The sequence below is a fragment of the Procambarus clarkii genome, chromosome 39 (genome assembly GCF_040958095.1).
Source record: "Procambarus clarkii isolate CNS0578487 chromosome 39, FALCON_Pclarkii_2.0, whole genome shotgun sequence".
Lineage (NCBI taxonomy): Eukaryota > Metazoa > Arthropoda > Malacostraca > Decapoda > Cambaridae > Procambarus > Procambarus clarkii.
This window is the reverse complement of record NC_091188.1, coordinates 10,227,270-10,254,228: the sequence shown is the minus strand read 5'-3', so window position 1 is coordinate 10,254,228 and position 26,959 is coordinate 10,227,270. Positions and strand designations below refer to the sequence as shown.

At 41.2% G+C, this 26,959-nt stretch overlaps 2 protein-coding genes across 2 annotated transcripts in view; one reads left to right on the top strand and one right to left on the bottom strand.

The window, feature by feature from the left end:
- Nucleotides 1-6,006, bottom strand: part of LOC123760298 (hyaluronan synthase-like protein kkv) — a 100,764-nt gene extending 94,758 nt beyond the window's left edge. The window contains 1 exon segment of the mRNA XM_045745858.2: nt 5,794-6,006. The gene's annotated coding sequence lies outside the window, so the exon portion shown is untranslated.
- A 5,096-nt stretch (nt 6,007-11,102) lies between these two features.
- Pka-R1 (protein kinase, cAMP-dependent, regulatory subunit type 1) overlaps nt 11,103-26,959 on the top strand; it is a 149,991-nt gene continuing 134,134 nt past the window's right edge. Inside the window, exon 1 of the mRNA XM_045745850.2 lies at nt 11,103-11,290. Coding sequence (XP_045601806.1) covers nt 11,126-11,290 — 165 coding nt within the window. The 5' untranslated portion in view covers nt 11,103-11,125. The remainder of the gene's footprint in view (nt 11,291-26,959) is intronic.

Genomic DNA, 26,959 nt, shown 5'->3' with positions numbered 1-26,959 from the left:
TTACTGGAAAACTAACTGTTTACCCAAGGCCGAACTGACACGCAGGAACACGGCGAAGATTTTAGCGTCGTTTCCCAGATTATCGTTCAAGATACTAAACATTTCCAGCATTCTCTCAAGCATTCAATCAAAATATAAAAATAATACGTCACTTTAATTGCCGAAATGCCGTACAAACGATGCTCATCAATTACAGAGTAACTTTCATGTTTCAGCGGAGATGCCAGTGATTGGTGCAGGTGGGAGTGACCAAGCAGAGCGAAACAATGTAATGCAGCGCACACTGATAGCCTACTTCAAGGAAATATTGTTCGCGGCGTCATAGCGGAACGAATTATATATTATATTGTAACATATAATGACTTTTCGGAAGTAAATATTCAGCTGTAAAGATTTAGACGGCGTTCAGTGCACACCGTCGTGTGGAACTTCACTATATAAGTGGATCATCAGAGTTTCCGCTCTTAACTTTTACAAATGTATGTTTTCGTAATAAATTGTGAACCCGTACATACACATTATATATATATATATATATATATATATATATATATATATATATATATATATATATATATATATAATGTATATATATTCTCGTATTTTTAGACTCGGCGTGTCGTGTAATTCCACATCACATAGCTAAACAGCATATCTACACATCACAGCTACACATCATATTTACACATCACAGCTACACCTCGCATCACACAGCTGCTCCTCACAGTACACAGCTACATCTCACATCTAACCTTCACAGCCCTCACATCACAGTACACAACCTACACGAAGTCACACATATCCAGGATACAAAGTAATTGACACCTTCGGAAATTCATTTAGTTTGGTGTTGATGTTAAACCCTATCAACTTCTGGAGGGTTATTAAGGCCACCACAATAGCTCACTGGCCAACCAGCAAGAATACACGTGTATATACACCGAGAAAATGGGTACATACACCTCTCGGTGTATATATATGCCTTCGTAAATAAGTATACATTAAAACAGGCTACGAAGATGCATAGCACCCTCTTCAAGACTACACTTATATAATATCCTTCTCAAGATTACTCTAACTAAAACAGTATGTAACAGGGCCCGAGAGTGCGTAATACATCTATACATAAACAACTTTCAAATATAGTAAGTATAATACAGTGGTATAAATACATACGACGCTCTGTGAGCTTCGTGGGACGAGATGTGTATCCTCAACTCACACACCTGCAACTGGGGCCCTCACTGATATCTTTGCCATTATTGGAATGGCTGCCCTGATAACTGATTAGATTGTTAAGCCTACTACATTGGTGAAACAATCCTAATAAGCTTGTGTTTCCACACTATACAAAAAAAGTGGAAACTATTTTGTTTCACATTTGATAATATCCAGAAGTGTTCAAATTCAGGCGGGAATTACAGTATAGTGGCGCAATACCACTTAACTCATGAACTAACAAATCTCTAGAGGAAAATGCCCATTTTCCTTCACAATGATAAACATTACTTGATTTTTAAGATACATTTGTAACGCTAAGATATGCATTTACCACAGTGTAAGTCGTATGGTTAAGAGATTTGCTTCACGAGGGTTCATAAGTTTTAAGGTTGGGTTGAACATAAGCTTATTTTATGGAGATATTACTGCTGCAGCAAGACATCTAAGTTAAGCCATGTCATTGATAAGATAAGCCCGTTACTGTCTTATCAATCCCGAATATCTTCAGTGATAATGATTAGCGGAACGTAATCAGGTAAGTTTTTTTTTTTTTATTGAGATAGCCTAGTGAAAAGGCGGGCAGCAGCTAATGTTTTGGGTCTAATGCTTATCAACCTCTAGAGGGTTATTTAGGCCACTACAATGGCTGATTCACCAACCAGCAAATATGCTTTATTCCTGAACACAGTCCAGGACGAAGGTACACTATATACACAGAGAAACTGGATACACCTTTCAATCGGTTTATAGATCCCTATGGCGAAATCACGTGTAAACTCCTGCTTATGGACTCACTGCGTCACTTATCCAGGATTTCCAAATCACCTGGAGAGTGGATTAACGGCAAAGGATTACAAGTTACCACGGCTGATCTAGACGGTTGATCTGATCTGATCTGATATTTGCAAAAATGCTGAACTAGGCTACCATCTAGTTGCCCAACAAACTGAAAGTTAGGGAGCATGACGCGTCATCAACTTGTTGTGGGGGAACACGTATGTTCAGCAGCATCACTCACCAAGAAATATATTTGAACTATGGCTGATAAACTGACCAGGTTATGCAGGTCGTGAAAAAGGTCATGGCTAGGTAGCTTAGTTCATGAGGCTAGTTAGACCAGCACCACTGCTACCATCACTCATGCCATCCCCATCACCAGAGCGCCCGCGCACACACATACACTCCTGTTTACGAAACGGACAGAGAGAAAGATCTAGGAGTTGATATCACGCCAAACTGTCTCCTGAAGCCCACATCAAAAGAATAACATCGGCGGCGTATGCGAGGCTGGCTAACATCAGAACTGACTTCAGGAACCTGTGTAAGGAATCTTTCAGAACCTTGTATACCACGCATGTAAGGCCAATCCTGGAGTATGCGGCCCCAGCATGGAGCCCGTACCTTGTCAAGCACAAGACAACTGGAAAAAGTTCAGAGGTATGCCACTTGGCTAGTCCCAGAACAAAGAGGCATAAGATACAAGAAAGGCTGTGCGAAAATGTACCTCACGTCACTGGAAGACAGAAGAGCTCGGGGAGACATGATCACTACATACAAAATTCCCAGGGGAATTGACGGGGTAGACAAAGATGGATTGTTTAACACGGATGGTACACCCACAAGGAGACACAGGTGGAAGTTGAATATCCAAATGAGTCACAGAGACAATAGAAAGAACTTTTTCAGTATCAGAGTAGTTAGTAAATGGAATGCACTAAAAAGTGATGTGAGAAGGCAGACTCCATACACAGTTGCAAATGTAAATATGATAGAACTTGAGAAGCTCAGGAATCTGTACACCAGTAGATTGATAGTTGAGAGGCGGGATCAAAGATCCAAAAACCAATCCCCCCGCATGCACAACTCGGTGAGTACAATTAGGTGAGTACACACACACACATACAAAGCTTGGTGGTGAGAAAAGAAGCTTGGCGGTGACAAAAGAAGCTTGGTGGTGACAAAAGAAGCTTGGTGGTGACAAAAGAAGATTAGTGGTGACAAAAGAAGCTTGGCGGTGACAAAAGAAGCTTGGTGGTGACAAAAGAAGCTTGGTGGTGACAAAAGAAGATTAGTGGTGACAAAAGAAGCTTGGTGGTGACAAAAGAAGCTTGGTGGTGACAAAAGAAGCTTGGTGGTGACAAAAGAAGCTTAGTGGTGACAAAAGAAGCTTGGTGGTGACAAAAGAAGCTTGGTGGTGACAAAAGAAGCTTAGTGGTGACAAAAGAAGCTTGGTGGTGACAAAAGAAGCTTGGTGGTGACAAAAGAAGCTTAGTGGTGACAAAAGAAGCTTGGTGATGACAAAAGAAGCTTGGTGGTGACAAAAGAAGCTTAGTGGTGACAAAAGAAGCTTGGTGGTGACAAAAGAAGCTTGGTGGTGACAAAAGAAGTTTGATGGTGACAAAAGAAGCTTAGTGGAAACAAAAGAAGCTTCATGGTAACAAAAGAAGCTTGGTGGTGACAAAAGAAGCTTGATGGTGACAAAAGAAGCTTGGTGGTGACAAAAGAAGCTTGGTGGTGACAAAAGAAGCTTGGTGGTGACAAAAGAAGCTTGGTGGTGACAAAAGAAGCTTGGTGGTGACAAAAGAAGCTTGGTGGTGACAAAAGAAGTTTTATGGTGACAAAAGAAGCTTAGTGGAAACAAAAGAAGCTTCATGGTAACAAAAGAAGCTTGGTGGTGACAAAAGAAGCTTGATGGTGACAAAAGAAGCTTGGTGGTGACAAAAGAAGCTTGGTGGTGACAAAAGAAGCTTGGTGGTGACAAAAGAAGCTTGGTGGTGACAAAAGAAGCTTAGTGGTGACAAAAGAAGCTTGGTGGTGACAAAAGAAGCTTGGTGGTGTCAAAAGAAGCTTGGTGGTGACAAAAGAAGCTTGGTGGTGACAAAAGAAGCTTAGTGGTGACAAAAGAAGCTTGGTGGTGACAAAAGAAGCTTGGTGGTGACAAAAGAAGCTTGGTGGTGACAAAAGAAGCTTAGTGGTGACAAAAGAAGCTTGGTGGTGACAAAAGAAGCTTGGTGGTGACAAAAGAAGCTTAGTGGTGACAAAAGAAGCTTGGTGGTGACAAAAGAAGCTTGGTGGTGACAAAAGAAGTTTGATGGTGACAAAAGAAGCTTAGTGGAAACAAAAGAAGCTTCATGGTAACAAAAGAAGCTTGGTGGTGACAAAAGAAGCTTGATGGTGACAAAAGAAGTTTGATGGTAACAAAAGAAGCTTGATCGTGACAAAAGAAGCTTAATGGAGACAAAAGAATCTTGGTGGTGACAAAAGAAGGTTGGTGAAGACAAAAGAAGCTTGATGGTGACAAAAGAAGCTTAATGAAGACAAAAGAATCTTGGTGGTGACAAAAGAAGCTTGATGGTGACAAAAGAAGCTTGATGGTGACAAAAGAAGCTTAGTGGTGACAAAAGAAGCTTGGTGGTGACAAAAGAAGGTTGCTGGAGACCAAAGAAGCTTGATGGTGACAAAAGAAGCTTAATAAAGACAAAAGAAGCTTGGTGGTGACAAAAGAAGCTTGGTGGTGACAAAAGAAGCTTGATGGTGACAAAAGAAGCTTAGTGGTGACAAAAGAAGCTTGGTGGTGACAAAAGAAGGTTGCTGGAGACCAAAGAAGCTTGATGGTGACAAAAGAAGCTTAATAAAGACAAAAGAAGCTTGGTGGTGACAAAAGAAGCTTGGTGGTGACAAAAGAAGCTTGGTGGTGACAAAAGAAGCTTGGTGGTGACAAAAGAAGCTTGGTGGTGACAAAAGAAGCTTGGTGGTGACAAAAGAAGTTTAGTGGTGACAAAAGAAGCTTGGTAGTGAGGATACACACCCCTGTGACGAGAACGTGAGGACACACATCCCTGTGAAGAGTACGTGAGGACACACACCCCTGTGACGAGAACGTGAGGACACACATCCCTGTGAAGAGTACGTGAGGGCACACACCCCTGTGAAGAGAACGTGAGGACACACACCCCTGTGAAGAGTACGCGAGGACACACACCCCTGTGAAGAGTACGTGAGGACACACACCCCTGTGACGAGAACGTGAGGACACACATCCCTGTGAAGAGTACATGAGGGCACACACCCCTGTGAAGAGAACGTGAGGACACACACCCCTGTGAAGAGTACGCGAGGACACACACCCCTGTGAAGAGTACGTGAGGACACACACCCCTGTGAAGAGTACGTGAGGACACACACCCCTGTGAAGAGTACGTGAGGACACACACCCCTGTGAAGAGTACGTGAGGACACACACCCCTGTGAAGAGTACGCGAGGACACACACCCCTGTGAAGAGTACGTGAGGACACACACCCCTGTGAAGAGTACGTGAGGATACAGGCCTAAGAGTGCGTTGCTCCATCAGACACTCAGAACCACACTAACACATATAACACTTAATGTCACAAAGTAAACATAATAACGGCATATGTTTTTTTTACGGTGAATGGAACCCTTGTCACTGTAAGTGGTGCATATAACAGTCATTTCATTATCAACCCGAAGATAAACACAGTGAGGAAATTGTACATAAATATAAGAGAAATGTCTGGCATACTTATCAAAGTTCACTTGCCCCTCTCACCTGATCTTCCTCCCCTAGGAGTCGCCGATTGCTCTTATATCGCGCACTTAGGATCAAGATAAATGTTTTCTTTTATGAGAAAACATTACTGTGATTTTTCCAGGTTGTAAGCTCCTAGGTAAGTGAGTGTAGTGTTCCCCAAGTTACTGGGGGGAGAGAGAGAGACACACGTCCACACAGCAGAGAGCGCCAGCCGCCACTGACTCCCTGAATCAAGTCCCACAACTACTTTCTCCTAAGATGCCGACTAGTGACTTTCAGCGTCTTCTGGAACAAGAATATGCCTTTATTCTTGAGCATAACCAGCACGGATAGATAACAAGGGAGCGTGTTGTGACGATATTCTTTTTACGTGTAGCGAGGGACATGGAAGACTGCTAGGAGGTAGGAAAGGTACCCAGGTCTTCATTTTGAGTGGGAGGAGTTTTTGGGTGACGTCAGAGTAGAGGTGAGTGGCGGGTGACGTAAAGGTGATCAACATCACGCAGGCGCGCACCTCACTTCACTTCACTCTCCAGTCGCCAGGCCGGAAGGTTCTCATCTCTTAAATGCAAAATTAGATTCTGAGACAAAAACGTTCAGCAGGATGAGCCTAGCGGAACCTCCTGAAGAAACAGCAGGAGCCACCGCTGCTCCCTCTCCTCCCCCCTCTTCATCCTTCGGTTCATCAGCCTCCTTCTTCTCCCTTCCTTCTTAACCTTCCTTTTCATTATTCTCCTTTTCCGCAGACAGAAAACCTTACTTTCCATCGGTCACCACCGCGTCATAAAGCCTCATGTATCTTGACCGCGTCATTCCATTTCCAGCTCTCCTGGAAATAGCGATGATCGGTTTCCAGTCAAATTCAAATTCAAATGTTTATTCAAGTAAAGTAGATACATACAAGGGGTGATACAAATATTGATGAATCTATAGATAGAGCTAGTACATACGAAGCCTAACGCCACTATTACGCAAACTATTTGGCAAACTATAACGCCACTATTTGGTGTTCTGTCTAGACCACGACCTCATACAGTACTGGACACCATGCCTCATACAGTACTGGACACCATGCCTCATACAGTACTGGACACCATGCCTCATACAGTACTGGACACCATGCCTCATACAGTACTGGACACCATGCCTCATACAGTACTGGACACCATGCCTCATACAGTACTGGACACCATGCCTCATACAGTACTCAACACCACGCCTCATACAGTACTGGACACCATGCCTCATACAATACTGGACACCACGACCTCATACAGTACTCAACACCACGCCTCATACAGTACTCAACACCATGCCTCATAGTACTCAACACCACGCCTCATACGGTACTCAACACTCCGCCTCATACAGTACTCAACACCACACCTCACACAGAAGCTGACTCCGTGACGGCTGGGTGGACAGCGCTTTGGATTCGTAGTTCTGAGGTTCCGGGTTCGATCCCCAGTGGAGGCGGAGACAAAAAGGGCAAAATGTTTCTTTCACCCTGATGCCCCTGTTACCTAGCAGTAAATAGGTACCTGGGGTTGAGTTAGACAGCTGCTACGGGCTGCCCCCCCCCCTGAGGAATGTGTAACAAAAAGGAGGCCTGATCGAGGACCGGGCCACGGGGACACTAAGCCCCGAAATCATCTCAAGATAACCTCAAGAACCTCATCCAGGAACCATCCAGGTCCATACCACTCACGTCTGGGCTTGGACTCAGTTATAAGTATCTCTGAAAGTTTGTACTGCCTTTCCATGTAGTCCTTACCAAACCATTTACAGTATTATTTGTTCAGCATTATACGCCCATATAGGTAAGCAAGTAACAATCTGATAAACTATATACTGTAGTTACATAGTTAATATATATATATATATATATATATATATATATATATATATATATATATATATATATATATATATATATATATATATATATATATTAGTATATTTTGGGAGCAGTCTTTCCTGTAGACATATATTATTAAATATGACCGAAAAAGTAAGATTAATAATTCTAACACGAATTTTCTCAATCTTTCGTACATTTCTTTTCACTGTTGGAGGTAATTCAAAAATCAATTCTCCAAAATTCATTTTTATTTCTAGTCTGACGCGACACTTGAGCGCGTTTCGTAAAACTTATTACATTTTCAAAGACTTTAGTTAACACATACTCAACTGAATAGAACTTACACATCTCCGATTTTGTTTATATCTACATTTGAGTGAGGTGGATGGAGTGAGGTGGTATTTAATAAGGTATTAATTTCATCAACACAAGCCAGAACATGAAACAATGGGTATTGAATAGAAGTGATTGTAGAAAGCCTATTGGTCCATATTTCTTGATGCTTCTATATTGGAGCGGAGTCTTGAGGTGGGTAGAATATAGTTGTGCATTAATTGGCTGTTGATTGCTGGTGTTGACTTCTTGATGTGTAATGCCTCGCAAACGTCAAGCCGCCTGCTATCGCTGTATCTATCGATGATTTCTGTGTTGTTTACTAGGATTTCTCTGGCGATGGTTTGGTTGTGGGAAGAGATTATATGTTCCTTAATGGAGCCCTGTTGCTTATGCATCGTTAAACGCCTAGAAAGAGATGTCTTGCCTATATACTGGGTTTTTTGGAGCTTACAGTCCCCAAGAGGGCATTTGAAGGCATAGACGACGTTAGTCTCTTTTAAAGCGTTCTGTTTTGTGTCTGGAGAGTTTCTCATGAGTAGGCTGGCCGTTTTTCTGGTTTTATAGTAAATCGTCAGTTGTATCCTCTGATTTTTGTCTGTAGGGATAACGTTTCTATTAACAATATCTTTCAGGACCCTTTCCTCCGTTTTATGAGCTGTGGAAAAGAAGTTCCTGTAAAATAATCTAATAGGGGGTATAGGTGTTGTGTTGGTTGTCTCTTCAGAGGTTGCATGGCGTTTCACTTTCCTTCTTATGATGTCTTCGATGAAACCATTGGAGAAGCCGTTGTTGACTAGGACCTGCCTTACCCTACAGAGTTCTTCGTCGACTTGCTTCCATTCTGAGCTGTGGCTGAGAGCACGGTCGACATATGCGTTAACAACACTCCTCTTGTACCTATCTGGGCAGTCGCTTTTGGCATTTAGGCACATTCCTATGTTCGTTTCCTTAGTGTAGACTGCAGTGTGGAAACCTCCGCTCTTTTCCATGACTGTTACATCTAGAAAGGGCAGCTTCCCATCCTTTTCCATCTCGTAAGTGAAACGCAGCACGGAACTCCGCTCAAATGCCTCCTTCAACTCCTGCAGATGTCTGACATCAGGTACCTGTGTAAAAATGTCGTCAACATACCTGCAGTATATGGCCGGTTTCATGTTCATGTCGACTAAGACTTTTTGCTCGATGGTCTCATCGAGCAAAACGAGGTCTCATATCTCAAATGTAGATATAAACAAAATCGGAGATGTGTAAGTTCTATTCAGTTGTGTATGTGTTAACTAAAGTCTTTGAAAATGTAATAAGTTTTACGAAACGCGCTCAAGTGTCGCGTCAGACTAGAAATAAAAATGAATTTTGGAGAATTGATTTTTGAATTACCACCAACAGTGAAAAGAAATGTACGAAAGATTGAGAAAATTCGTGTTAGAATTATTAATCTTACTTTTTCGGTCATATTTAATAATATATATATATATATATATATATATATATATATATATATATATATATATATATATATATATATATATATATATATATATATATATATATATATATATATATATATATATATATGAATATTCTTTTATAGCACAATTGATTAAAGAAATGTATCATAACAGTCTTTAAACCAAGCAATTTAGATCTGCGGTGAGGTACTTATACATGATTACTAATTATACATCCCCACATCTATCCAATGAGTGGTGGTCTGTCAGCAAAACTCTTCACACCTCCTACGTGATATATGAGGAGCTCATCAAGACTGTAACTTGCTTAGCTAAATGAATTGTGAGGTTCAGTCCCTGAGCCCATTATGTGCCTCTGTAACCCTTTCCACTACCGCTCATAATATGGGTAAGGGGGGCATAATAAATGAACTAAACTAACTAAAAACAAAAACATCCTACATCCCTATATGTGATGGAATGCGAAAACATTTGAGAATTTAGAGATAACTTCCACAACTGTTCAAGAAATGTGTAGGTATTCAATTTAAAATTACTTACTACCAGAAATTTTAGGTAATTATAAGGTTGTCTAAGTAGGTGATTGTAACCTTCTCATCGCAGCCTACTTCACTATAGTGGCTTTAGGCATTGTATGTACTAGCTCTATCTATAAAGCCATCAATGTTTTGTATCTCACCTTGTATGTATGTACTTTACCTGAATAAACATTTGATTTGATTTGATTCGATTACAGCCTGCTAGGGATTACTACACATGGGTGTGGGGCAGGTAAAGTAAGCTCGTATGTTAGTAGCTCAACTAACAAACTCTTATACTTTTACGTTACCTTTTGAGGCCACATTAATGCTAGTTTGAAAAACTGTTTAGATACTGCTGATTTATTTATATATACCCCTTATATGTTAACAAATTATGTAACTAGGTCATCAGTACCTAGTTACATAATTTGCTTAGCTTACCGAATTTTAAGTCTCTAAGTTTGCTACGACTGCTTACAGGACTGGTATGGGGTGCATAATAAATGAACGCAACTAACTCTTGGGCTTTACTGATGATGTTTCCATGGTAAAAGTTCTAAAATATAGACCGCCCAATTTTAAAATCCATTTCGATGAAATCATCAGGCAAATGGGTGGATGATATTTGACAAGCCGCCGGCTTCCTGTCCTCGTCGAGACTACTAGAGTGTTAGTGACTCGCAGGTAAATTCAGGTAAAACATACAAATTCATTATGATTTTTTTTATGTATCTAGTTTAGTCACCCTAACACTACTGGTCGTTTTCTTTGAGTTCCTTACATGTCTAGTCAACAGCTGGCCAAAGTCGCCATACATTCCATAAATTTTGCTTAACTTTGCCAAGCAGACTCCTGCGACATTATTTAATACTAAATCCATGATTAAATGTCCCCGATTACGATGACATCTCAGCTAAGAGGGAGAGAGAGTGGTCCTCGGACAAAGGGATGTCGTCTGCAGTACTGATATGGTATTATTAATAAACTCCTGAAAATAGTTCGACTCACAAGTCATATAATAGGATAAGAATTTATTCTAAGAGAAGAAAGTGCAATATGCGATGCTATTTTGATTCAAACCTCAGATTTTAAATGTACGAGATTCTATACCCGCACTTGCTTCCTGTCGTCTATAGTTTTCCGTCAGTAGGTGATCAGGGAAGATGGCGGCGAACCTTGAGGAGGAGCAGTCTCTGCGGGAATGTGAGGCCTACGTCCAGCGCCATAACATTCAACAGATTTTGAAGGATGCCATCGTGAGCCTGTGTGTAAGCCGGCCCGACAACCCCATCGCCTTCCTCCGAGACTACTTCCATAAGCTAGACAGGGTCAGTCTTCTCTTCACCACTATCGACTTTCAGTTTCCCAATACTTTGAGACGTGTGGCTCCGCAGGTATCTCTTGACGCGTCGTAAGGTGTATGTGTTGAAGGCGGTAATGATAATGTACGTCTTGAAGGAGCATAGAGGCCGCAGTGAGCCAGAGTCGCAGCTGTTTGGACTCCGTGTTACTGTGTGTGTGGTGATGTCTGGTTACACTTCAATCTGGCTGTGTCGCACCTCGTCTGTTTGTGGCTCTCTGGCCGTGTCGCATCTTGTCTGACTGGCTGTGTCGCATCTTGTCTGACTGGCTGTGTCGCATCTTGTCTGTTTGTGACTGGCTGTGTCACATCTCGTGTGTCTGTGACTGGTTATGTCACACCTCGTCTGTCTGTGACTCCCTGGCTGTGTCGCACCTCGTCTGTCTGTGACTCCCTGGCTGTGCCGCACCTCGTCTGTCTGTGACTCCCTGGCTGTGCCGCACCTCGTCTGTCTGTGACTCCCTGGCTGTGCCGCACCTCGTCTGTCTGTGACTCCCTGGCTGTGCCGCACCTCGTCTGTCTGTGACTCCCTGGCTGTGCCGCACCTCGTCTGTCTGTGACTCCCTGGCTGTGTCGCACCTCGTCTGTCTGTGACTCCCTGGCTGTGCCGCACCTCGTCTGTCTGTGACTCCCTGGCTGTGCCGCACCTCGTCTGTCTGTGACTCCCTGGCTGTGCCGCACCTCGTCTGTCTGTGACTCCCTGGCTGTGCCGCACCTCGTCTGTCTGTGACTCCCTGGCTGTGCCGCACCTCGTCTGTCTGTGACTCCCTGGCTGTGCCGCACCTCGTCTGTCTGTGACTCCCTGGCAGTGCCGCACCTCGTCTGTCTGTGACTCCCTGGCTGTGCCGCACCTCGTCTGTCTGTGACTCCCTGGCAGTGCCGCACCTCGTCTGTCTGTGACTCCCTGGCTGTGCCGCACCTCGTCTGTCTGTGACTCCCTGGCTGTGCCGCACCTCGTCTGTCTGTGACTCCCTGGCTGTGCCGCACCTCGTCTGTCTGTGACTCCCTGGCTGTGCCGCACCTCGTCTGTCTGTGACTCCCTGGCTGTGCCGCACCTCGTCTGTCTGTGACTCCCTGGCTGTGCCGCACCTCGTCTGTCTGTGACTCCCTGGCTGTGCCGCACCTCGTCTGTCTGTGACTCCCTGGCTGTGCCGCACCTCGTCTGTCTGTGACTCCCTGGCTGTGCCGCACCTCGTCTGTCTGTGACTCCCTGGCTGTGTCACATCTTGCCGTTGCATGTCTTGTGTGGCGCATCTTGCCCATTGTTATACCTGCTGCAGTGTGGTGGTATTTAAGTGTGTGACATTTCCTGAATGTTCTCTTATCAATTCCATTTCTTTCTTCTTGATGGTAGGTGCAGTTTGCATGAAGGGTTTATCCTCCCGATGACTGCAGATGCCATTTACTTACCATCGTGTTCCCAGACCAGGCATTCTCTAGTTATCCATGAGCTGGTTTGATTTAGCCAGGTAAATGTGTATCTACGGTCACATAATATCCAAAAAAAATTCGGTTTACTCTGTTAATTAATGGTGTATTACATGTTCACGACTTATTATTTGGACTTTGGGTTTCAGGCAGTCCATACAGTGTGTTGCGTTTTATTACCTTTTGGATGTTTACTGTCATCATTGGGCCTGTGTAGCACTTGGATGCCTATCCAGTCCATGAGCTTATTCTTTTCCAAGCCCTGAGTTTATGGCCTCATCCCATGGGGGTAGTCATCTGTATTTGTGCCTTTCTTAATCTGTTCTTTTTAATTCAAAGCTGTAAAAGTGTCATGTGGCTTTTTTTTTTTTTAGACCAAAGTGGCACCTGTCCGAGGTGCCTTTAGGAATGTGCTTTGGGGAGCTGTGGGGGCCAACTCTAAAATAGTCTTAAATTAAGTATTACTGCAATGAAATGCCTTCTTCTTGTGATGGCCTTGGTAACTTGTCGTTCCTAGTATCCTTTCCTGTGGGGACTGTAGGCAGCACCCAAGTAAGACAAACCAGCAGGTTGAACCCTTGGGTGATCTCTGTTGGTGCAATTTAACATTTGTTAAATTATCACTTCTTTTGTTTTCTATTTTTTTCTTTTAATTACAATATGTTCCTTTTTACCATGGCTGTATTCTTTGGGCAGTTTTAATAAGTTTTGAGGTTCTTGTATCTAAATGCTCCCCCTCACCTCTTTGAACACAGAGTTCTTGAACACTACAGTTCTTCTGTTCACCAGGACTAGAACTCTTTGAGTTCTGCTCCTAGTGTACACTAGACTGGTGCATGTTTAGAGGCCTGGTAGCTTTGTGGTGTTTGTGGTACATGAGGGAATGGGGTACTACTGATACTGCCCAGTAAATGGTATTTCACTTCATTTAATGCTGGTATTTTTCATTGCTTTTGTTATAGATGCAGTAGTATTATGCTCACACATGAGTTAAGAGTATCTACTATTGGTATATCTGAATTATCCGTCTCTGACTGGAAAATTATCTTAGTGTTAAGTTTACCTTTTTTTCTACTCTCCTCTTTCCAGGTTTATAGCGTACAGTAAAAGATTCTATGATATGCCTCTTCTTGGCCTTTAAAGAATTTTTAACTTTTTATTGTTACAATATTGGCAGAACTTTAGTACAATTGTGTGTGAATTTTGCTTCTTTCTCATCTTCTAGAGCAAGCACAACACAATATTCTTTCTTTATGATTGTGAGTGTCCAATATTAAATAAATTGTCTTGAAATTCAGCTGGACATAGCAGTCCTATCCTAAGTCATTGTAATATGTTGTCCTAGTTCTGCTATGTTCTCTTTTCAACTTCATCACAGGCTTAGTAAAATAGATCATTATACAGCTTCCATAGAAGAGGGTTAATACCTAGGTATAAAATTTTACCCTATATTTTTACTATTTTTTATTGATTAGTACATGAGCAAAAGTACAATCTGTCAGGTTCAGTTTATCTATTTTCTCTTTAGGCTCCTATCATGTGTTTAGTGATTTTAGGTTGTGAAACGGTCCTACCAGAACTGGAGGAATCGTCAGCATATGATGCCTGTGATGATCATTTGATATGAAGAAAACCAAGAAACCTGCCCTTCAAATTGATGAACTGCTACCACTTCCTCCTCCTGAAATACCTTGTGTTTGTGTTTTGACTCTCTGGTGTCAGTGTTTTGGCTGCTCCTACCCTTGCATTTGTTTCATTTCAATTTTACTTATTTACTACTCATTGACTGCTTATATTTTCTGAACTGCTTGTCCTATAGCCTTTTCATTCCTGTCCTCTTCAAGGAGCGACCAAAGTAGGGCACTGTGCCGTTCTCCGGTATGTCATTTTAGAGAACTTGTTTGGTTTGGTACTTACCACTGTTTCTCTGAAAGTGAATTATAAAAAATTAACTTGTGTTCAACTAACACGAGTGCAGGTAATATGAGTTACATTTACTTTTTTTTTATTAAGGTTTTGTGGTTTTTAGCCAAAAAATTAAGACTTGCCTAACTACCAAATTCCAAGGATGTTTCAACAGAATACAGTAATAATAATAATAAAAATCACACAAATCACATTAATGTGAATATATATCGGTGAAAAAATTCGTTAGGGCTATGAGGGGGGATATGAACCTACAACCTCGGCATTGCCAGTTGCGCGCACTACCACTAGACCATCAACGACTTGTTTAAGTCATACAACCGAATTTCTACTGAAATCACAGGAAGTCTGGAAGCCCCCACTGAAGGCAGTCCAAGCTTTTACGTAAGACCCACAGTCACTTGGGTGGAAGGGCAAAGTTGACCCACACCTTATGCCCCAACTTCAGGTGTGATTTTGAATTTGGGGCATAAGGTGTGGGACCACTTTGCTCTTTCACCCGAGTGCTTGTGGGTCTTGCGTAAAAACTTGAACTGGTTCATTAGGGGCCCTCCAGACTTCCTGTGATTGCAGCAGAAATCCTGTTGCATGACTTAGACAAGTTATTGGTAGTCTAGTGCTAGAGTGCACAACTGGCAATACTGGGGTCGTAGGTTCGTGCCCATCTCATAGCCCTAGTAGATTTTCTCAATAATAATAATAATAATAATAATAATAATAATAATAATAATTATAATATGATTTGCAATAAATAATTCATTTAATAAGTCTGAATTTTGGAAAATTTAAATTGAGCCTCGGCTTTAAATGCAAATCCCATAGTGCACTTGATACTTAGGGAGAGTGTGCTTCTAATGAATATAAGATAAGAATAAAATTTATTTGACAACTAGTGCTTAATTATTAATGAAATTAAACATTTTGGTAATTACACTATACTGTAATAAAATGTTCTAATTCAGTTTTCAGAAGTTTCTACGCGATCAAGTACAGTACTTTATATTTAGGCTATGATTACTACCTTTACTTCATATGCAACATGAATATCAATTTGCAGTTTGCCATTTTCAAACGCTACATAGTCTCCCAGGCTTGGCCCCTTCTTTTGATAATTATTTGCCAATTTCAAATTAGTTTTGATCACTGTTATGCTCTTTGTGGATTCAGTATTGCAGAGCTTGAGTCAAATCATTTGGGAGAAAATGGCTCCTGAGTAGTTTTCTTTATTGTTTATTGAAGAGCATCAACACTATTTGAGAAGTAGCACCTAGTGTTACTCTTGGGTGTACCCACCGGTGGCAAACTTTCTGACTTTTCCAATGTCAAATTTGTTTAAATAATTTTCATAATTTCTGGACAGTATCGCATAAGGCCTATTTGGTTTTAATTTTTTTCAATGCTGTCTTCGTCTCTGCATAATACTGTATTAAGACGGTGATTTTGTGGTCTTTTTACCAAGCTCATTCCACACATGCAGAGAAAGTCAAAATAATGTGGCTGATATTTGATACCCAACCCACACACATGAAAAGAAAGGAAAGTGACAACATTTCAGACTGTACTGGACCCTTATTACACAATGATAAACGTCCAGGATGGACCGAAAGTCACTTTTTCTTTTCTGTATGTGTGGGTCTCTCATATTACACACACTTCCTGGTATGACACTTCACCATCTATTGTGCTGGATAGCTTGGCTTTAAACTGTACCCCAAAAAATATTTTCACATTTCAACTTTCTGTATTTTTCCTTTTCACAACTTGGCTATCAAATAGTGTTGAGATAGAATTCACTCAAATTGCGGTTGTGTGGGACAGTAGTCAATGCCTTTGGGTCACAAACAAGGACCCTGGGTTTGATCCCTGGGAGGGATAGAAATGATTGGGTATGTTTTTTTCAGCTAATGCCTCTGTTTACCTAGCAGTAAAGAGGTTCATTGGTTAGGCAACTGTTGTGGGTTGCATAAGGGACCTTTAATATGGGCCTTTAGAGCATGTTGTACTCTACATGTTGAACTCTCAAGATGTGTGCATCTTGAGCTGTGAAGTCCAGTGGTGGAAATTTTAATAATTTATTTTATAAATTTTTTGTTCAAGAATGTGTGTTTTTTGGTGTGAAACTGTGCAAAGGAGGAGGAAGAATTTCCCAGGCAAATCTCTTCAACATGTCCAAATTTTGGTTCTAGTAAGGGATCATAGTGCCAAATGGTTGATTTATTTGGAATTTTGAAGAAACAATTCATGCCTTGTCTTTTAAATACTGTACCAATGCTGCAGTTGACAATAAAGTTTCAAATTGGTCGCAAAACTTGGATCTTCCTTGGAATACTGTACCATATTTCCATGGTGGAGAGGGGGGGGGGGGGTGAGGGATTGTGTGGTCTAATGACCTGGAGGGCAGTTTAATGAGGTTAGTGAAGGTACTGCTCTTGTTAGTGTTGAATGTACTGTTTGTTTGTTGGACTCAAAGGATTTTTGAGCCAAAGCTCATTATCAAGCTACAGTATAGCCCTGTTGTGCCATAGAACCTTGTCCTCGCTGATTTGATTCTCGGTGTTGGAGTCAAGCTGAGTTTTGTAAATCTTACCTAAAAGTTAGATGAATATTCTTTTACAGCTCCAGTGATCACATTGTTACAGTGCCCAAAAATTTATCAGCCAAATAAATGTTGAGATTCTATGTAATTGGCATTAAACCACTGGTTCAATAATTTGGAAAAAAAAAACTTAGGTGAGTGGTGGCTATGGAAAAGTAGTATTTTATAAATATTGCCATAATCTTATTTCTAACAATACGAGTATATGGATAACCTTGAAAAATGGGTCTAGATCTTAGCATGCAGTTTCATGCAGTTTTGCTAAGACTGAAGTAGTGTAATAGTTTTTCCTGAAACTTTTTCTTAACCAAGTATTTTTAAGTGTAATAAAATTTTGTAAGTATGTACCACTCAACCCCTAAATGAAACAGTTTGTGAAACCACAGTATTTGTGTTCCATGAGGGCCTCGCTTGAATGGCAATTTTGAAACTTAATCAGAAGCCATGGTACGTGATAGTTATTTCTAAATTCTTACTCGTCGTGTGTGGCTTGGGAAAGTGGCCGTAACATTTTTGGATGCTAGGGAAATTAGTGGGATTGGTGGTGTATGCAGAGTATTGTCAGTGTTCACACATGATAATGGGTCTTGGAAAACTTGACACTTGGTGCTTAGCTGCAAGCGTAAAACATGGTCATTCACTTGGATCATTGGAGATTCGAACTCGGTCTTCAAAATTACGTGAGCGTTGTCCGACCATCTAGGCCATGGACCTTTGCAATATGTTGCAGTGCTAACTGGATAATGCTGCTGTTCTAATTCAATAAATGCAAGTATAATATTTGAGGATGTTTCTACTGTTAAGTGCTTATAAGGAGCCCATAATATTTAAACATTGACCTTTGGTGTTGCCTCAAACTTAATTTTCTAGAGATAAAGCAGTATTGACAAATATCCATTTGTATTTTAATTTTCCTTAATTTCTATTTCCAGGTGAGTGTTACCGAGAGTTGAATGAACCCAAGATACTAGAGGGTAAGGCACTTCTATTTTTTCCTCCTAGTGAAATGGTTTACCAGCTTCCAGTCTTGCATATGAGTATTGTATTTTGCTGCTTTAAGACTTGGACTTTTGGATTATTGGTATTGCATATATAATAAAGCTATGTGCAGACAATATAATGTGGCTGAAGATATGATGACCAAAACCACATATCAGAAAGTGAAGAAATCATAACATTTCTGTCCATCCTGGACCATTATCAAGTTTTGTACAGTAGATGCTATACATTATCGATACCCCATTTTCCACTTCCATAGTTAGGAACCATCATCCTGGAAGACATGAAGGTGAGTAATAAAATGAAAGGGTAAATATTAATCTAAAGCCCATTGCCTTGCTCCTGGGGAGCCGGTCGGCTGAGAGGACGGCACACTGGACTTGTGATCCTGTGGGCCCGGGTTCGATCCCGGGCAAAGGCGAGAAACAATGGGCAGAGTTTCTTTCACCCTATGCTCCTGTTATCTAGCAGTAAAATGGGTACCTGGGTGTTAGTCAGCTGTCACGGACTGCTTCCTGGGGGTGGAGGCCTGGTCGAGGACTGGGCCGCGGGGACACTAAAAAAGCCCCGAAATCATCTCATCTCAAGATGATAACCTTCCTACGAGCTCCACATGAGGTGAGGCGACAACAGAAGTTTCTTCAGGGGGCTCTATATCGCCACACAAACCGTCCCCCAACTATATTTTATATACAGTACTGTACTGGTATTGTTTCACTCTTCCCTTTCAAGATACAGTACTTGTTGTCTGCCTCTACCATATGTATCCTTTATTGCACCCTTCTATACCATTCTTGTTAGAATGTATTTGGTCACTACTAACATATCAGTACTGCCTCAGTGTATTGCTCTTCACCACTCAATATTTCATTCCTTGACCCCCCTATCACACTTTCCACATTGCACATTGACCTCATTGTTATACCAATCTTGCGTACACTAGCTTATTTTCCCAAAAAGGTAATTACTGTATCAACACTTGTACTCTAATGCACTCTGCTTCTTTCCATACCCAAGTTTTGCTTGCATATGTCAAGGTTAGGGGAAATATAAGCTCCCATACTACTTTTAAAATATTACTAGTCCATTTATTGTATCATTCACAATACAGCATATACTGTAGTGTCACAGACAAGCAAGCATTACCATGTCTCGCCAGTAATCCTCAGCAGCTAACCTCTGTTTCGTAAGACCAGGTGAACAGTGAACCTCACGCACCTGGTACTTCGTTTAAATAATACCTTTGCTTATTCAGTAGGAATTTGTTGTTCTTCAAAGCAATTGGTTAATTTTTTGTTCTTGTTTGCTGTCATGAGCAGAGTGGGATAGAGAATGTGGGCATGCTCTCTGCCACAAGCAGAGGGTGTAATAGAGAATATGGTCATCTATTTATCACAGTCCTACCTTCAGTTTCATGCAAGTTCAGAAATAGGGAACACAATAAATGTTGATTTATTGTTTGATTTCTTCATTTAATGGGAATTACATTTCCTAAAAACTTGTGAAGAAAATATAGGCACTGAAACCTCTTAATAAAGGAAATAAAAATTATATGGTATTGTTACCAAAAATTAAAACCACACTTCAACAGAAATCTACTTCAAAACAGTCTTGAGTCACACCTCCACACTCTTGAGTTTGTATTGTAATCGAAGTGTGTGCCAGTGGACACTGAAGATGTTCTGTAGTATAGTCTTACCTTGAGGTTACCTTGAGGTGTTTCTGGGGCTTAGGCGTCCCCGCGGCCCGGTCGTTGACCAGGCCTCCTGGTTGCTGGACTGATCAACCAGGCTGTTGGATGCGGCTGCTCGCAGCCTGACGTATGAGTCACAGCCTGGTTGTACCAGGCTGTATTGTACCAGGCTGCATTGTACAGTCTTGACTGTAAGGGTTTTATTGTTGTGCTGACTTTCATATTAGTGTGGTTTTCAGCCAGTTGCAATGGTAATCACCGGTACCTTACCTTGAGTTCCCATGTAGTGGTTCGAAGGATCAGTGTCCTTGCGACCCAGTCTCTGACTAGGCCTGAAAATTAAAACTCGTCAGACTTTATTTTTCTGTAAAGTGTTATCTGTAGTATAAGGCAAAATTAGTCTCATTCTCTTTGACCTGACCTAGATCAAATGATATAATAGGTTTTCTTCATCTTATTATATAATTGTCTTCCCATCTGATTTTGTGTATTTTGGTAGTACAGGAGATAAGACCATTGTTTGCAATTTACTTCCAAGCAGAAAATTAAGATTTGGCAAATTTTCACACCACAAGAACTTCTAATTATATATGGAAATCATAACGAGTGTTAAATGAGAGTTGTGGAAATTTTTGTTTGTCGGATGACATGATGTTACGCTAACACTTCTAACAAGTCCTTCCCAGGATAATGCACATAATTTGTGTAGGTATGTACAGGTACAATATTTCATTCAGTTGTGTATTAGTAGTCACTGCCTCTGTACATAACAGTATACAAAGTCAGGTGTGTATGTTTATATATAAAGTAGTACTGTACTGTACATGGCTATGTGACACTGTTCAGGGGGGTAATAAATAAGGCATTTCAATATTTTTGAGCACTGTTTTGCCAGTAGCCCTAATGACTGCAGTACTTCATCACCTGAAAAGGGAATAAATATTTAAAAAACAATGGTGTTTTGAATGAGTTGTCTTCCACAATATTGCAAATATTTGAGAAATTTTGTGCTTCCCATAAAACCATATCTTACTTGAAAACTTTGTTTTGTATATGGTGCTGTATTTCTTCTTGGAGAGCTTTTGAAGCTTGATTTAACACACTTTCTACAGAAAATGTTTAAACATTTAGCTGTGGTATGATATGTTATATGAAGGATGTTTCAAGATCAGTTGGTCAGCTCTTGGTGTTGGGTAGGATGGATAGACAGACTATTTTGTCTGTCTAAGGGTGTAAAATAAGTAAACTCCATATTAAACAAAAAATCAATATACTGTACAGATAGAGGGTGATTGGCATGTTACCCTTACCTGAAATGTTTCTATAGAGAATCGGTGAAGCTTATTGATCTTCAGTGTGCTTAATATTTCACAGCTGAACTCGATCTATCTTACAGTTGCACAAAATGTGGGTACCACTGTTTCCTGTCAGGGCGCATTCCTCCAGAGAAAGCTCTTGTGTTGGACTGTGGCTGTTCTGTCATTCATAACCAGTCAACTTTCATCATTGTCTCATAGGTAAAACATTTTTACCAACTTGTTTCTGTACTAAAGATTTTTTCCTAACTTTTGAATCTGAATTAGATATGGTACAACTTTTGCTGTGCAGTTCTGTGGCATTCCTAGCCAAGTAAATGTGTTCTTTAAGTTGAGTCGTATCCAAGACCTCCTGTTGGATACCTGTCGATGATTCTTAAGATCAACGTCCTTGCGGCCCGGTCTCTGACCAGGCCTCCTGGTTGGTGGTCTGGTCAACCAGACTGTTGGACATGGCTGCTTTCACCCCTGATGTATGAGTCACAGCCTGGTTGGCCATTAACATCTTTAATTCAGTACTGTATTTCCTTTCTGCATTTAGACAGGTTGAACTTAGTCTCAATATACAATAGTGTATAGCACCTGTAGTTTTAATCTGATTATTTAAGTATTAAGATGCTAATATTGTGCCTTCATATATATTTCAGCAGTTCCCTATGTGCACTTGACCACATGCTTTTCAGAGACAACTTTTCCAATAATGGCATTTTTTTGTTGTTGTGGTTGTCTGAATACAGGTATAGTTATGGAATAGGTTGTAGAGCCATCAGTTCAAATAAATTTAGCATTAAGGCTGTAAGAGTGAGTGGCAGGGAGAAGTATCAGCCTGTCAGAAAAATATAGGCAACCAGGAGGGAAGAGGTGTAGTTTACCCAGTGGCCTTCCTAGGTGTTCTCTCTCTATGCCAACACAATGCCTGTTGGAAGTTTGGCCATAGTGCCTCAGCTTACAGAAGTTCATTGATCTTTTGCCGACTTCGTGGTGAGTTTTAATATATCAAGATTGCTTATGCAATCTGACTGGTTCACTGCATTAATTATGATGGTAATCACCCTGCATTTTTTTGGTCCTGTGCTCACAGTAGACTGGAGGTGTTCATGATTCTCAAACACAAAGATAACATCTCCTTTTCTGAGGAAAGGTGTTGGCTGTGATGCCTAGGCCTCTTCACTGACATTGTGTATATTGTACTCGCATTACATACTCAGAATCGGCGTCCAACTCCTCTTCTGGTCCCCAGCTCCAAAAATCGTTTCCATAGTTATGCTTTAGAGACCTCGACTGAGCGTCTTCTCTTAGCCCACTGCAGTCTGCTGCTGGGCATGGCTCCAATCTTCCCAAGGCCTTCCTCCATGTTCAGACCTTTTCCCTGCTCTGCTTCTCGGCCATTGGATTGCCAGTGTGGCAATGTAATGGCTTCAGTCTCCATCCTCATTCTTCCATATCATCTACTCTTAAGGGAAAGAAGGCCTTGGTACCTGATCCTTCTATTGCTCCTGTCCTGTTCTGGAGTCAATGTACTGTTGTCACTCTCAAGTCCTTTCTGCTTCCACCTATTAACCTTCCCAGTCACTTGGGCTGGGCGGTAGAGTGAAGGTCTGGTCAGCATTCAATCCCTGACCGTCCAAGTGATTAGGCACCATTCCTTCCTCTCATCCCATCTCAAATCCTTATCCTGATCATCCCTTCCAAGGGCTATATAGTTGTAATGGCTTGGCACTCTCTCGTGGTAGTTCCCTTCTCTTCTACCTATTGACTCTTCTTCCTGCATGTACACTGTCCAAGCTCACTTCCTTGCCCCTTGCACCAGTATGGATTGTAACTGGATGGGATTCTGGAAGTTTTTCTACTCCCCCAAGCCCAGCCTGGGGCCAGGCTTGCCTGTCTGTTCTTCCTTACTTGACTTGTATGTGCCTCCTAACCCTGGTGTCTCATATCCTGACATTAGTTGCCTTTATGACCAATCCACATACTAGAAAATGAAGGGACGACAACATTTCAGTCCGTCCTGGACCATTCTCCAGTCGATCACAATTGACTTGAGAATGGTCTAGGACGGACCGAAACGTCGTCGTCCCTTCATTTTCTAGTGTGTGGATTGGTCATCATACTTCAGCCACGTTATTGTAACTCATCGCCTGCATTAGTTGCCTTTAGTTTTTTTCATTTTTTTTATTTTTTTTATTTATTTTATTTATTTTATTTTATCCCCATCGGCTTATTTTAAAAAATGTGTTATTCAATGAAATACATACGTCACTTGTCTGCTAATTTTTCTGAGTGCCAATCTTTTAATAATTTTTTTCTGACATGTATATGTCTTCGGGAGTCAATATTTCGAACTTGTTCTGGTATCCTCCATTGTTATATCTTTCTAATATCACCTCACCCTTTTAATTGTTATCTTAGCATAACTGCTCTTTTGAACAAGAATGATGACGCCCTTCTTTCCCTTTTATCTTGAATATTCATTTTATTGCCACTAATATCTCGCTAAATAAATGGTATACTGGTCTGTTCATTTTATCTTGTCCCTAGCTTTTCATTTTGCTTGTAGATATTAAGCACCTTTTAGAATTTTTACTTGTACCGTAACTTTTAGGTGATTTTAACTGTAGAAATACTTTATGGTGTGATTTTATTTGATACCCAAGTCTTAGAAGTTTTATTAATTTGATTAAGTCCGTATTAATTACCGCATCTACGACATTTGGTCTGTCCACGAGACCTGGCATGATGCAGGTGTTCTCCCAGTTAGGAGACCCAGTATGAAGGGCACTTTACCATGGGATTTTTGCTCCATTACCCTGACCAGTTGTGTCTGCAAGCGTTTTGAGTCGGTTAATAAATGACCCAACTCTCGCATACAAAATAAAATTGGCGATACTTTGGCCCATTCTTTATCAGTTGCAACTTGATAAAGGTCTGGGACCAACTACTTTGTCATTTTCATTTCATGTGTGGGGGTTGGGTTGTTTATTTTCAATCACAATATTGTGACTTATTCTGTTTATGATTAACATGCACCTTGTGTGTTTTATTAGAATATTATCATTGGCTCTTCCCCTTGTAGTTTGGCTTCCATAAATGTCAAGATGACTAATATCGTGGTCGATTTAGAAGTCTATACTGCATTTGTAATGCGTTTACTGCAGGATATTTAGTTGTTGCAATTTTTGTTATCTGTAATAGGTTACAGTGTATGACATACGAACTGGGTATATAGTATATTAGCCCAATTGCATTGTTTTAGCATTCAAGGCAATTTTCTGCTTATCTTTTAAAAGCTTCCTCTGTGGCCCATGCCTTTAAAGCCCACCTTGAGGTTACCTTGAGGTTACTGTATCTTGAAGTGCTTCCGGGGCTTAGCGTCCCCGCGGCCCGGTCGTCGACCAGCACCTTGGAACTACTTCCTCAACTTCTTGTCAGCAATATGAGGGGTGTACTCCAGGGCAGTGTTTAAAGTGTTATTTTCTTAGTGGTTACCCTAAATATCTATTAATTCAATGACATTTATTTAATGGGGGCAAAATCCAATTTTTGCAAACTTGCTCAAACACACTCAGGTTTTTTTTTTTCCTAATCTACATGGCATATGCACCAACTTAATGGATCAACATCGTAACATGAACGCAAGTGTAGTGTAGATATGATAGAGCCCAATAGGCTCGGGAACCTGTACACCTGTTGATTGACGGTTGAGAGGCGGGACCAAAGAGCCAGAGCTCAACCCCCGCAAGCACAATTAGGCGAGTACACAAGAATAAAATAAAAATACAAAATAATAAATTTAAAATTTCCAATTTTCAAATTATTAAAAATATTAAAATGTCACCAATTTGTCTTGTATTTATTATGGTCTAAGAATAATATGATCATCATGTTTGTTTTATTTAAGTTTGTGAGTATAGTTTACTGTAAAAAAAAATTCAATGTCGCCTTCCAACGGTTGTCGACCAACCGGGCTGTGGTGTGGTATGTGGGCCTGCGGGCCGCTCCAAGCAACAGCCTGGTGGACCAAACACTCACAAGTCAAGCCTGGCCTCGGGCTGGGCTTAGGGAGTAGAACTCCCAGAACCCCATCAAGCAGGTATCTTCCACCTTTGTGCCAAATTTAGATGTAAAAGTTTCTTTAGAACAAAGAATTTTGCACATATGTGAAAATGGTGAGAATTGATCAGACATTGATGTTGTGAAGTTGTCTCAAAGTTGAAAATATTGTTCAGAGAGAAAAATAAAGATGAAGTTACTGACAACGAATATGGTCGTTGCAATCTATGAATTTTCCTGTAAATTTTAGTAAACATTGCTTGGCATTTGTACTCGAATATATGAAAGATGTAGGTCCCCTCCCCATGCTGGTAAAGGGGTATGGTGCCCCCTCCCCATGCTGGTAAAGGGGTATGGTGCCCCCTCCCCATGCTGGTAAAGGGGAGGGAGGGAGGGAGGTAGCAGGTACCAGGGGAGCTGCAGCAGCAGTTAGCGTGTCCCCCCCCCCCCCCCCCCGGGCCACTGCAGGTACGGGGTGCAGACACTGCACCATTGGGCGAGGGACACAGTATAAGATAGGTTCATGTAACACTACTGGCTGCCTCGAGCCTTTCTTGGGTCAGCCAGTGAGTGTGAAGGAGTGGAAGTGAGTGTACTCGCCTATTTGTGCCTTTTATCTAGCATTGACTCTTGGATCCCGCCTTTCGAGCCATCGGTTGTTTACAGCACTGACTCCTGTCCCATTTCCGTATCATACCTGGTTTTAAAATTATGAATAGAATTTGCTTCTACAACCTGTTCCTTAAGTGCATTCCATTTTTCCACTTCTCTCACGCTAAAAGAAAGCTTCCTAACTTCTCTGTGACTTGTCTGAATTTCCAGCTTCCACCCATGTCCCCTCGTTCTGTTACTATTCCGTGTGAATATTTAATCTATGTCCACTCTGTCAATACCCCTGAGTATTTTATACGTTCCTATCATATCCCCCCTCTCCTTTTTTCTAGTGTCGTAAGGCTTGGTTCCTTCAGGCGCTCTTCATATCCCATGCCTTGTAATGCTGGGACTCGTCCCAGCATTACAAGGGACAAGGGTTGCAAACTTCTGAACATTTTCCAGTTTCCTTATGTGTTTCTTCAGGTGGAGTCGGCATACTCTAAGACTGGCCTCACGTAGGCAGTGTAAAGCGTCCTAAATGCCTCCATACTTAGGTTCTTAAATGATGATCTAACTTTTGCCAGTGTAGAGTACACTGCTGTAGATATCCTAATTGTATGTGCCTCGGGAGTTAGATTAGGTGTTACGTCCACCCCCAGGTCTCCTCTTCCCCAGTCTCCTCCCTGTGTCCCTGTGGAGGAGAATGCGTGTGTGTGTGTGTGTGTGTTAGTGCGAAGGAACTTAGTACATAGACCGTTATACAACGCAATTAGAAAGTAGAGATGGGTACTATTGAATTTGGACAAACTGGAAAAGATTTTATATGTTTAAAAGACAAATTAATCTAACCTTCGTAGGCCTAATACACGATATGAGGCCTAATATAGTACACGTGTGCCATAATAGGCCTAGGAATATATGTTTGTTTTTTGGCTTTCCCCTTTTTTTCAGACTATAAAGTAAATAGTACCAAAGTCTACTATGTAATTATTTAGTACGTCAATACTTGTACCATGGTGCACATGGAAAAACTAC